Raw genomic sequence first — 14,132 nt, 5'->3', positions numbered from 1 at the left:
TTAATATTTGACAATGTTATATCCATTATATTTGAACAAAGCTGCTTAACAATTTATTTTTATCGAATTATATTTATTTTAAACTCACCCAAATACGTTTTAAGATTTTTATGTTATATTTTTTTAAAAACTTTTATAATATATTCGGGCACCTACTGTATTACAACAAATAGGTACTAGCAAGTTTGTTTATCAATAATTCATCAACCTGTCAGATTATTCACGTATTGAATATCCTGCCAGTAACAGACTCGGCAAACATAATATATATTATAATAATAAGTCCTGTTAAAATCATTTTTTTTTTTTTGGAGCTAAATAATGTATCTATGCTGTATAATATATGATATGAGCTATGTTCGTTTCTTATACATTTATATATTTATTACCTAAATATTACAAATATTATATTTATCTTCTCAAAGTGTATATATTACTAGTTAATCTGATTGATGACACGATTTACGGTGATCAAAGATATAGAATAAATAAAAATACATAATAAAAAATATATAGTTCATATTATAGTTTTGTGGTTAAAAGGTCGTATACATTAATACACTGTACATCAGGAATGCCAAATGCGCTGCACTCGACTCTTTTTTTTTATATACCGTTTGTAGCCACGAGGATCACTGGACATTTAAATGAGAAAAAAAAATAAAAATAGTTTTAATTTGTGTCACAACAATGTCGGAGAGGCATAATATATTTGGTATACATATTATGTACTTTTCTAACAAAATTTATATAAATTATTTTTTTTTCTTTGGAGAGTGTGTTAAATTTATACCACCCACGTATTATTCTAATCAATAATGGGTCCAACTAATACTATGCCTGCTGAACATTTCAAATACTCATAAATATTTTATATATACGTCATGTTACTACTATTTTTTTCTATGATAATAATTGTTGTACATTCTTACCAGTCTATGGATCCCAACATCCAGTAAACAAGGGGAAAATATGAAATTGCGTCTAGAAACGCAATATCCGGACGTCGTTCTAATAGTATGATGATCGGATTTAAGGACGTTTTCGGATGAAAGTGTGCCCTTAGTGGTATGATGAAATTGTAAATTCCATTTGATGCGTAATCGGCAGCTAAAATTATGGTTTTATTTTGCCAATTGTAGTCATTGGCGTTTCGGTAAGCACAATGCTCACATACCTGTTATTATTAAAATTTTCTCAAGTTTGTATTGTGTACACAATATAAGTAATAAATAAACTAAATTTTGATACACAATTATTATATTATTTCTTATAACTCTATATTAAAATTCTAAACCAATAAATTAATACTTTAATTATAAAAAATATTACAGCATACACCATATTTGATAATTCACTTTATTATATCTCACTTTATTTTTAATTTATAAACTAATAATAATATATTTTAGTATTAGTGATTATAGTTTAGAATAATCAAGAGCTTTAATATTAAAGGTTTAAAAAAGTTGTTACAGTATCAGGCGATATTTTGTCATCACTATCATTCATATCTAACATTTTGAATTGACTAAAATTATATTTAAGCATTAAAATAATACTCTTAATATTTTTAAAATGTAAATTTCAATAAAATTGTATATAATATTTATATGAGAAATCTAAACTTCTACATTAAATAACGAAACGATAGACATAATATGTGTCAATGTGTCATTTAAAAATCATAATATTTACCTGAGCGAGCTGTAGACAACACAGTGGTTTTTTTTCCTTTAATAAATAACACAATGTGGGACTGACACCTATGTACGGTGACACTGGTGGAAATCCTTTGACTATTCTATATAAAAAAATAAAAAAAAAAATAATAAAAATTGTAAAAAAAAAGAAAAGAAAAAAACGTGTAGCCAAAAAAAAACACGTTTTACATTTATGACGTTTTGGATCGTCTATATTATTATTATTTATTTTTTTTTAACAGAATAGCATCACGTTGTTTAAACACTTGCCTGGTCCACTCAGCATGCCAAACAGGCTGTGTGTAAACGTCTTCCTCACCATCCGCTGTAACGCGGAATCTGAGTTTATAACAAACATGCGAAAAAAAAACAATGTACAAACGAAATCGACATGCAAAATATTACTAAGTCAAAGATTTTTATTTGACTAAAATATAATATAGAAGGTAAGGTGAAGTATTAATTGTATTTTTTTAAAAAATTACTCTTAAGCTATATAGATAGATTATAGATAGTACCTATTATGCATGACAAGTTGAAAATATTTTAAGTTTTTTTTTTTTTTTTTAATGTCATATAAAAGTGTTGTTAATACATAAAGCTTGACTACATTTTTTAAGCGAAAAAAAAATACTAAAAAAAGAATAAAAATCTCATAATTTGCAAACATTATTTGAATTGAATTTAACAATTTAATAAATTCATAAGGGTTTTGATTAGTATTTTATTATTTTCAATCAAATATGCAGTGTTGAATTATTTTTAGTGCAAATAAAATGTTTAAGTCTTATTATTAGGCTCACATATTAAGAAATAACATTATTCTTTCCATATTCTTTCCATATAATTTATTTTTATTTATATGTGTATAGCAAGAAAAAGAGAAAAGTATTAGAGAATTTTCGGTGTATGTTTCATTAAGTTTATTCTTGTATTTTAAAATTATGATAATGTTGTTTATTAATGTCTAACATATTCTGTAAATCAAATATTGAGAAATATCGTATAGGTAGATAATGTTATTATATTATACAGTTTAAACCCTAATCGAATATAATTATTTTCAAATATTTCGGTTTTTACAATGGACATAATCCAAACATTTATGTATGCAATATTATACTCGTGTGTATTCTACCATACGGATTTTATAGTGTAAATGCGTATTAGTTATGCATAATGGCCTATAATGAAATAATTTATTACAAATATATTTATTTAAAATACGACTACTTAATATCATGAAAAAAAAAAAATAGTTGTAAAAATATCTTAAGTATCATATTATCATTTTTAAAGCACGGTGTAATTATAATTTTTACACAATACTTATTTATAGGATAATTTTGTTACTGTAAAGAGTCAAAGATGATATTTTTTTTCAAAAGTGAAATTTGATAGACATTATTAATAAAAACTGGTATAATTATTAGATAATGTTGGAAAATTATGTAAAATTAATAATAATTAACGACTGTCTGTACCTGTATATTAACTACAATCATAACTAGTTTTTGTTATTTATGTTCTATGATTTATGATACTTTATACGTTATGTGCTATTTTAATTTTTTCTCTGTTAAAATATGTTAACTATGTAAAATAACAACCCTTGTTTTTAATATAAAATGTACTTATTAACTAAAATATAAGATAAGAAGAAACTAAAAGTGGGAAAATAATTGTATATCTTATACATTTTTGTTCTGATTTTAAGAAATTTAAATTCTTTTGAATATCATACTAATAGTACAATATGATGACGCTTAATGCCATAAATTGACATTTAATTAAGAATATTTTCTAGAAAAAAGTAAAATACTATAAATTCATCGAAACAATAATTAAAATTTAATCATAGTAATAATTTCTCGAAATTTATAAAATATCAATAACTGTATTTTTTCAAGAAACGTAAATTATTATGTATACATATATTATTATACTATAGTGACTCAAATAATAGTGACATGTATATTTGACATAGGTTTAAATTTAAATTTGAATGTACCTACATATTATATTCTTTCTTTTTTTTAGACTTCAAAGTATTCGAAAATATTTGTTTTACAAGTATAATAAGAAGCATAAAAATATTTTCTTCCAGTTTTTTCTGCCACTATATTTTTATACACGGGGGACACTTTATTTCGTTCTAAAGAAAAAAAATAAAGATAAGGAATTTGTACTATATTGTTTCAATGGGTTCATCAAACTTTATATGCCTTACACAAGAATTTATTATGCTTATTTACTGAGATAATGTTTACGTATTCTACTAAATTATAAACTTCTATACTAAACTACTTTTGAAATTGTATTTTTGATTGTATGACTCAACTTGTAATATTGTATGTTTTTTTTTTTGGACTAATCTAAGCTACAAATAAATAATATTTAACTTCAATATATTAGTTTTATAATAATTTTAATTTATAATTATCTGCGAATTTAAGTTTCCGGATCAGGATTTATTAATTCCCGATCAGTTTATTATTCAAATAACCCTCAAGCAAGGATACAGCACATACTAATAACCACACAAAATCAAAATGCATGAAGATTATAAAATATATTATACATTCGTTACTTATTATTTTTTTTATTCTTACGCTATTTTTTCACTCGGCGATCTCCATGGAACCTCGTCTTCTAGCTCATCTTCGCTTTCATCTCCATCTTCTTCTGGCTGAGGTACAGATATGTTTAATGACGAACCTGTTATATTTTCAGCCACTGGTAATATACTTGGACGGCGACTACCTAAACATAGAATAATTAAATTTTTTTTTCTATAAATTTAGTTATTTAAAAAATTTAACTATCACCTCTTCTTTGACCTAGTATTTCAGGGCTCAATAAATTCGGGTTCATATCCATTGGCTTAGGGATATTCAAATGATTACCTACGATTGTCGGTTCTTCTGTTTGTTTGTTTTGGAACGTATAACTTTCTCTAATTGTTTTTTGAACTTCTGTGGGCTTATCTGAAATCAATGTTTATTATAGTTTAAAATACTATGTGTCATATGACCTATTATGACCTATATGTATTTTGGTACAATGTAATAAATATTTACTCACCATTATTTAACATACTATCGAGATGTTTTGAGGGTGCTGAACCATTATTTGAAACAACAAATGATGAATTTTCTTCCTTATTAACGCTAATGTAATAACATATATCGGATTTTTTCATTATATGCCTTGGCCCAGGATTTAAAAGAATTGTGTCTTCGTAAAATTCTGGTAAATCGGCAGGCCGCACTCCCACTAGTGATACACCGAATCTAAGATAGAAATGTATTATTATTTACGTTTAAAATTAATTTTTTATATAGATTGTGATGATATACTTTCGATGTGAATGAAAACTTGCATATGTGAAACTTTTGCCTTCGTATTCACCAAAAAATCGACTATCTCCTAAAAGAATGTGGTAGATTTCATTTCCTGAACATCTACCATACAGTCTATGCCATTCTTCAGGCGAAGTCTGGCCTTCCCTAAACACAAGTTATAAAAAATATTTTTATATATATATATATATAACCTATATTTTTATTATTCGTAATTCAGTGAGACTTTTATTTTAAGGCCGTCGTAAGTTGAGGTTTCACTACATTACTGAAAATAGTTTTTTTTTTATATTAAAAAAGTAACACTAACTGTCCTCTACTTGTATGCAGCAGAAGTGTAACTAATGTTGAAGCTCCAGGGCATGTGCAGTTATTAGCGAGAAGAGCATATTTAAGCTCATCTTCACATACAACAAACTCAGCAAATTTCACGTGTAATTTATTTTCTGGCCGAAATATTTGAACGTATTGGGGAACAGTTGGAGCGTAGTCTTTGACGGCCCACGAACGTAGAATCGTGTGTTCATCCTTTTAATATACAGTATAAATTATAATTTTAATTTTAATGAATTAATAAATAGAAAATATTTACTGCAGCAGTTTTGTCAGCATAATTTCTAGCAGCCAAAACGAAACAAGCTTTAGCATCACTCATTCTAGCTCTGGACAGATCTCCATCTTTTAAACACGACCCTTGAATATAAATCACCCTTTGTGCCCAAATAGGTACTTGGAGAATCATTCTCATTGTGGTATCCAGTTCCATTGGTGATAATAGGACCACAAAATAGTCCTGATAATGATAATTTGAATAATAAAGTTTTTATTCACTTAAATAGGTACCTAATTTATATTGATTTATAGGATTGTAAAATGAATACTTGATTTGAAAAAGAAATACGTGTTGTATCTTAAATTTATATATATTTAGTTTTTTGATGGATATCGTATCTAAATACGGTATTTATTTATTTTTTTAAATATCAAAGAAATGTGTTTTAATTAACTTTAGACGTTAACCTATTGATACAATTTTACCATGGTTAATATTAATAAATATATAATTAAAACAACATTAACAAGGTGTATTTAGAACATCGAACAAAACTTTAATTATAAAATAAATTTGTAAATTTTAACTATATCATGGATATTGAATATAGTGCATGTTAATAAATTGTATATCGATAAAATTAATATGTTTAAAAATTCAAAATTATCTTCAATCAAAAAGTTTCAACTAGTATATAATTTTAATAATTAAAATAATGAAGTAAATGTAATAAGATATTATTAATAATAAAATTATGACGGAATTTAATAACATGTATGTATAACATGGTTTTTCTACTCATATATAACCTATATGAATAAAATAATTTTGACCTGACTATAAATCAACGTCTGTAAACAATGTGTACCTTTATATCATATTTACATAATATAAAAATCAAACATAAAAATACGATAAAAAACATTGAATCTATTGATTATAATTCGGAGTGATTACACTATTTATAATATTAAAATGTATTAAAATGCATAATATAGTTTAAAATTTGTATTTTCTTCTAACTTTCACCATGACAGTAAATTTTACTTCTCATTACAGTTTAGTAGTTCAACAAATTTAATTTCCTACCTTGAAGCTTTAAACTTTAGAAATGTAGTTAATATATTATGTTACCTATTACAGCTACATACTATATAGCTATTTCTATGGATTTTTAATTAAAACTAGAGCCGATTAATATTATGACTATACACCAACTTGAAGTAATGGATGTGCGTAAAATTCATTAAGAAAATCCATAATTGTGTCAGCTTGAAGCGTTGTACTACAGACGACTACATGTTTTTCAGAATGTGCTCTATGAGATGAATAAGAACCGCCAAGTTTCTGTCTTTCCATCCATGTAAACGCTAACTGTTCAAACTATAAATTAAAATAACAAACACATGTATTAACAATTAAATTTAGTATATGAAAAATAAACAGCGGAATTGACTGAATGTGTTTAAATTGTACTTGTGTTGGAAGAACGATGAGTGCTATGCATATCATAACAACCATATAGAGCTGGGAAGGCCAAATGTCTGGCACGAAGTCACCGTACCCGACCGTAGAGAATGTGACTACTACATAATAAGTAGCTTGAAAGAGGCTCAGATGCCGATGTCCAGCTCTTTGGAAATGCTGTATACCACATACACTACACGATCAACATAATTATAAGTGATCATTATACATTGGCTTGTGACTCATAATTCATAACTCAGAACTCACCTAGTAAATACTAAACAGAGAAGTGTGGCTGAAAGTATCATTAATTGTTGAGACAGTGCTGATTGAGATTTTTGCATAGCTCGGTGAAGATCGTTCTGAAAAATTATTTAAAAACAAAAATGTAATAATATTATTACGACGAATTTAATAATATTTACTGACAAACATATTTTCTAAGGATTTTTTCGCCAACCAACAGTTTAGAAAAACTGGTATGAAAAGGTTGATCAACGTTGGTTGGAAAATCTGTAAAATAATATAATATTACGTTATTGATTAATTTCTTTTATTAAAAACAAATAATAGATACTGACTGTGAAAATAAATGGTACAGTTGTAATCAACTCTAAAAGGAAGTGGAATGATAGTAGTTGTTGCATTACATTTCCCTGGAATGAAAAAAAAAACATATATATATTTAACTTATATTTCATTTACTAAGCATTTTATCAAATGTTGATAAACATTTTAAAATGCTTTTAATTAAAATTGTCCAAAATTATGACAATTTAACTTTTTGAATTCAATAGATATTTTACTGATAATAAGAGAAAATCAAACACCACTATATATACCGGTTCCCGTCTCTTAATATTATTGTCTTTGTGGTTACACAGTGAAAAATATCAAGCTTTAGACAATTTTACAAGTTTATTAAAATAATAAAAAGGTATATAATAGTACCTTTTTATTTAGGTAGCTATTATACTATCGACGTTTTAATATTGTCTTCATAGTAACAAAAATAATCAATATCGATATGTTATAAACCAAAAAATATAGGTCATGACTTTGTTCTAAAAATACTGGTTATTTAAATAAATTATAATCATATTTATTATAATAATATTGTTTTCATTGTATGTGTACGTAGGTGGTAGGTACCAAATACATTTATTCTCCATAAAATAACCAAGGCAACGTTAAATATTAACGACTGATACTTAATTCACACGTAAGTATAACCCTACTCTGTACGCACTATAGTCGAGTTACGCAAATTGCCGCTAATAGCATAGTCTACTATGAAAGACCGTCTCGGGTCTTCAAGACCATCCAAATAATATGTATAACGCCTGGCTGGCATTCTAAATGAGTAGAATCAGGCCACTTTTCGTGGATTACCTGCCACTTACCTACTCTACCTTTCTACATTTTTCTTCTATTTTTTTTTTTGCTTTAAAAAATAAAAATGCTCTCTGTTGTGAATATTTAATAGTATTTTCGTTTGGAAAATATTAACGGATCATTGTTTGAATTTTGATAGAAAACGATTTACGAAAGAACGCGTTTTTATACTCGTGTATAAAGGTATATGCAAAGTTGAAGTTAAATATAGTTCAAAGGATATTATATAATGCATACTATTATATAATTATAAATTAGATAAAATAAATTTCTACCCAATCAAAGCACTCACAAAAAGACGTTTGAAGTAGGTAAATAATTAGTGTAATACAAATTAAATATTAATAATAATATTTTTTTTTCTTTATTGAGATTTTCCTTCGGTGTGTTTAGCCCGGTACTCTCGTTTTCAAAGTCAATCTTTGTAATTTAAATTCTTAAATTCTTTCAAAGAAATCTAACTTTTCAAAACTTTTATACTAAAGTAATTTTGTATTTATTTAGCTTATTTTACATACTCATATTTTTTAGAATATAAAATCTCAAGAAAAATATTTAGTTATATTATTTTTATATTTGACGGCTGATATTTTAACCATTAGTCATTTATTACCATGATAATTTACTGATAACATATAATTTTAGAGGAGTAAATAATATATTATATTATGTACTAAAAATAGTTATGAAAATTATTAAGTGTGATTTATGTAAAAATAAGGTAGTTTTAAAAAAGTAACAAAAGAGATAGTTAAGAAAATTTAGTAAGTCGTTACATTGTAGCCATTTATAACTATTAGACATTATATTGTTGAAATTCTGTAAGGAATTCTGCCTATCTTAGATAATAAACCAAATAAAATATTTATGAAATACCTAGTTTAATATGTAAATCGTGTAATTCTTTTAATAAAAACAATTAATTATTCAGATTTGAATTTTAAACGAATTTACATGATGTGTATATTTCCAAAAGCTTATAGCACTTAAAACAATATTGTCTTAATATTTCAAGTTGAAAAATAAAGCAGGGTATATTGTAGAGGTTCAATTTCAACATACACAGCTAACAAAATATATGTAAATAATATAATAGCTACTTCATAACGGAAGAAGAAAAACATTAATATTAATAATATTTTTGGATATACCATATACGTAACCGAAATATATCATTCGAATACATTTTAAGAATATAATACTATAAAAAAAAAACGCACTCACCAAAAAAATAATCTATAATTTATAATCATAAAAATATATAAATTTAAATTTATTTATATTATCTAAGTTATCAGATTATATCAATCTAAATTTGATTAATTGTATCACAAAATTAATCAGGAACTACTATTGCCATAAAATATTATATATTGTTTTAATATTCATATTTAGAAATATATTTTTTTAAATAAACTTTGGTTTTCATATAATTCATTAATATTAAAATAAATATAATTAAAAAATTATACAATATTGAAGAAGTAAAAATCCAATTTACATAACATTTAACATTTACATAAAAATATATTATGTTTCAATATTTTAGCATAATATGCATTTTTATATTATTATATTGAAGAAACCAATATTGAATTACTTTTGTAATATATCTAATAAATGAAAATATAAAAGTGTCATTAAATTAACAAATACATTTATAAAATAGAAAGAATTTGATATTATTTACTAGTTGCACCTTGAATCAGAGCCTGTGATTTACTATTAATTTAAAATTAAAAGTGATTTAAAATTACAGCCTTTAAAAACTGATTTTAAATAGAGTTTACTTTAGTAAAATTAATTAAATTAATTGTTTTATAAAAATACGTATAAAAATCAGAATTTTATGCAGAAGTGTTTTATAATGTAATAATAAACCATCGATTCATATTTATAATGATTTTAATAGGTTCATTTTATTATGTTTTGAGGTCAATGAAGCAACAGCCAGTTTTTGTGATCGATCTTAAAGGTTAATTATTTTTATGAACACGAATGTACGGCGTATCGTGTAGATAATAAAGATACATTATCAATTTAAAATATTCAATTTCAGTAATTTTATAAACTTTTTTGAATTTTAACGATTTTTATTTGCAAAATCTTTAAAGAAAAATATCAGATAGTGTCAAATATGGTTATCTATATGTTGAAATTTATGTTAGTAGAGAGAAAATAACTTTTAATTTATAGTGTTGTATAATGGTAAATGATAACCCAAGAAACTAAGGTCCTGAAAACTGAAATTATAAAATAGACATTGAAATGTCAAAACTTAATTTGACAGTAGCTACTCAAAATTAAATGAATCTGTACCAAATAAACATGAAAATTAAATGCTAGCATTTACTTTATGTTATTTTTGTAGACACAATGCTATAAATTATATACATTTAACTTTATTTAAGAAACTTTATTAATATTACATTACACATTTTTGGGAAAAATTATTAAAAACATATTTTTTGACAATTCATTGTGATTTATTAACCTTATAATTTAAAGGTTTTATATATATGTAGAACAATATATTAACAAATAAAATAACTAATGTATTTTTAGTAGGATTTAGTTAGTATACAATTATTTATAATTTTTATTGAAAATATAGTGGAATTTCAAATGTTTTTTTCATAAAAAAATAGTATTTAATGTCTAACTCTATAACTGGATAAACTCAAGAACTCAATATTAAAACGTGTGTCTATTTTCATAAGTCAACCGAAACTTCTCAGTTTATTTGATTACATGTGATTAGATAAAATATGTATATTCACTATTAAATATCGATTCGACATTATAGGTACAAGCAAATGTTATATTTATGATGTATAACATAATATATAAAATCGTAATTTAGCAGCATAATTATTGAAAGTCAATAAAGTATTAGCAGCTATATGCATTTGAAGTGCTTGCGCTGATTATTCTGGAAGTATTGATTCACCCATAGTGCAGTTCATTAACAAAAGCTTGTTAACTTATACAAGAAATACCGAGAACTATATGGTGTTAGCATCATATTGGTATTCATTTTTAATTGAACATTTTTTTTTTTTAAGTTTTGTTTTAAGCAGTGTACCTATAGATTCAACGTATGTACTACGTATGTAGCAGAGCAAGGAAGAACTTATTGAATTTCTATAATATTTATTTTTATTTATTTCTGTTGTCCCTTTATTTTTATTTGAACTGTAAGTTTGCTAAGGAAGTTTTAAGTAGTTATTTTATCGATATTGTATCTAGTATAGTTGTTATTCTAAAGAAATAATTGTTTTATTTTAATATTTTTTACTTTTCGATATGTTGAAATTATCGTCGACTTAGATCATTTAAAAATGACAATGGAAATACGATAAATGTCGGTAAGTTTATACTGATATATAATCAACTTGTACCTATAGGTAATATGATTTGTTTAAAACAATAATTAGTTGATACCATTAATCATAATACCAATATTAATTATCAGTTTAATAAATGCTGTATCAAATAAGTAATTCCAGATTAGTCATTAGATATTTTTGACGTGTAATAAATGATTTATTGTATTTCTCAATGAACAGTGTACTGCAGGGTTAGGAAAATAAAAACAAAGCTCAAACGTACTACTTTTACAATGTATATGGAATACTGATTTGTAAAACGCCATATTTACCAATCCTACATTTTTTTTTTTCATAAATCAAAAATTATTTACCTATTTTTGTTTGTTTCTGGAAATATACATGCATGTTGGTACATGTATCATAAAAATTAATCCATTAAACATTATTTAACTGTGGTTAAATTTAACCTGAAAAATGTATTAATATAATCTATAACTGTTACTTATACATTTATTGATATATAATCTATAAGTAATAGTAATTTAAATTATGTATCAAACACATTAAAGGTAATACTTTATTTACAATATTATTATCATAGTTTTCGCTGTTCATTATAATGAGAATCCAAGAAATTTTTTTAGTTTAAAAATGCCTGGGACATAATTTAAGACAATCTTAATTTATTATAACCTTTTTTAGAAAAAAATGTACACTATATAGTTTGGTATTTTAAAAAATAATTTTATACTTAAATAATAGTTAAAAATTTGTTGTGCTTAAGTGTTATGTTGGTATTTAATTTAAGTTTATAGTTTGAAGTGTTTTATTTTTTTTTTCTTTAGTAAAAAAACTAAAAACCAAATGAGGTATGTAATAGTAAATAATTGTATAAAATATATTAACAATCAAATCAATTAATTATAATTGAGAAATAAAATATTATTATCAACCATATTATATTAAATATTAGGGAAATTAGTATGTTAACTATTATATAAATATTTAAGTTTATTTTATAAGTCAAGAATAATATACAAATAACAACAAGCGTCGTACAAGAAATATAGTTCAATATTTGGTTTGAGGCTGATAAGTTGTTTTTTAATCCAGGGATACAACATGCGAAGTAGATATTTACGTAATAGTATTGTATAATCTGTAATAGAAACTAAAAAAAGTTTGTTATATAATTCCTAGGAACTGCGTCCAATTGTTGTATTTCATCTAGCCATATTTTTAAGTATTTTTATAAGATTAAAATATAACGCCTAAATTTGATATTCTTTCGGATGATTGACGGGGTAATATTATTTTATGTGTTATTATAAGGGTTCAGTACTTGCGATTTCGTATATTTATCAGGAAAGTAAAAAAAAGAGAAACCTGAATCGAAGTGAATTTTTTTCGATGTGGTATGGATTTCAAATTTAAAAATATTTAAGGTATAGTTTTGCACATTTTGGTTTTTATTTCTATAAAATATGTTCATTTTATTTTGTGTCCTTATATATCAATGTTCCAAGCAATTCAGAGTAAAATAAAGTACAAAAAGCTTTCTGAAATAATAAAAAAAAGATATGTTTATATTTATTCTATATATTATTATTACAACTTTGTAATATTTGAAATATTTAAAATATGGAAAATCAGTTTTTAAGTACAATTTTTTTTTACATGTTATAAAAATGTAATTTAACATTTTCGATATATTTTTTTAAAATAGTCCACGTAAAACTATATTTATTAAAAAAATATTTTAGTAATATTGTCTGTTTCAACTTAAATTCAATCAATTATCAGTGTTGCTGTATACCTAGTACCTACATAATTGAAAATGTTTACGGTTTTTTTAGCACATAATTTTTTTAAGGCCTGAACACTTTGTTTTGCGTTTTCGTTATTACTTATTAGATATTATACATTGTACAGGGAACATTATAATTTATAATATTACGCAGTCACATGGAAAACGACGACATTCCAGACTGTCGTAACGTCATAAACCGCACGTTTCCGGCCGGGAGAGACTACGACAAGTCACTCTCTGTAACCAAGTCGTTTGGGGTGTGCCATTCACACTCCAGACGGAGACGTAGATACCGAAAAGGCTAAGGACTAGACGAGCATATTATTATTACTATTATCATCATAAATCATAGTAGAGGTAAATTTTATTTGTTCGGGAATTAAGCGTATGCGGATCAATGAGAATTTAATTAGTTCTAGAGAAGTAATAGCAGACGGCGTTGCAACAAAGCTCTGTTAGCATGAATTGTTTTTACCGATTTTCTAATTCGATTCCGCATGGTTGATGTTA

The 14,132-nt window shown here is 24.8% G+C and overlaps 1 protein-coding gene across 10 annotated transcripts in view; it reads right to left on the bottom strand.

Annotated features, from left to right (window-relative positions):
* Positions 1–14,132, bottom strand: part of LOC114129027 (potassium channel subfamily T member 2) — a 151,765-nt gene that overhangs the window by 11,859 nt on the left and 125,774 nt on the right. For 9 of the 10 annotated variants that reach the window (XM_050199636.1, XM_050199631.1, XM_027993646.2 and 6 more), the window contains 14 exons: positions 7,667–7,741; positions 7,515–7,598; positions 7,353–7,447; positions 7,095–7,278; positions 6,837–7,001; positions 5,658–5,858; positions 5,376–5,593; positions 5,063–5,212; positions 4,788–4,996; positions 4,532–4,690; positions 4,316–4,466; positions 1,974–2,042; positions 1,699–1,804; positions 933–1,177 (listed from right to left, as the gene is read on the bottom strand). In XM_050199636.1, the coding sequence (XP_050055593.1) occupies positions 933–1,177; positions 1,699–1,804; positions 1,974–2,042; positions 4,316–4,466; positions 4,532–4,690; positions 4,788–4,996; positions 5,063–5,212; positions 5,376–5,593; positions 5,658–5,858; positions 6,837–7,001; positions 7,095–7,278; positions 7,353–7,447; positions 7,515–7,598; positions 7,667–7,741 (2,111 nt within the window). The remainder of the gene's footprint in view (positions 1–932; positions 1,178–1,698; positions 1,805–1,973; positions 2,043–4,315; positions 4,467–4,531; positions 4,691–4,787; positions 4,997–5,062; positions 5,213–5,375; positions 5,594–5,657; positions 5,859–6,836; positions 7,002–7,094; positions 7,279–7,352; positions 7,448–7,514; positions 7,599–7,666; positions 7,742–14,132) is intronic. The other variant, XM_050199634.1, reaches the window with a different exon arrangement.

Source organism: Aphis gossypii, chromosome 2, assembly GCF_020184175.1.
Source record: "Aphis gossypii isolate Hap1 chromosome 2, ASM2018417v2, whole genome shotgun sequence".
Lineage (NCBI taxonomy): Eukaryota > Metazoa > Arthropoda > Insecta > Hemiptera > Aphididae > Aphis > Aphis gossypii.
This window is presented reverse-complemented; position numbering and strand designations above follow the sequence as displayed.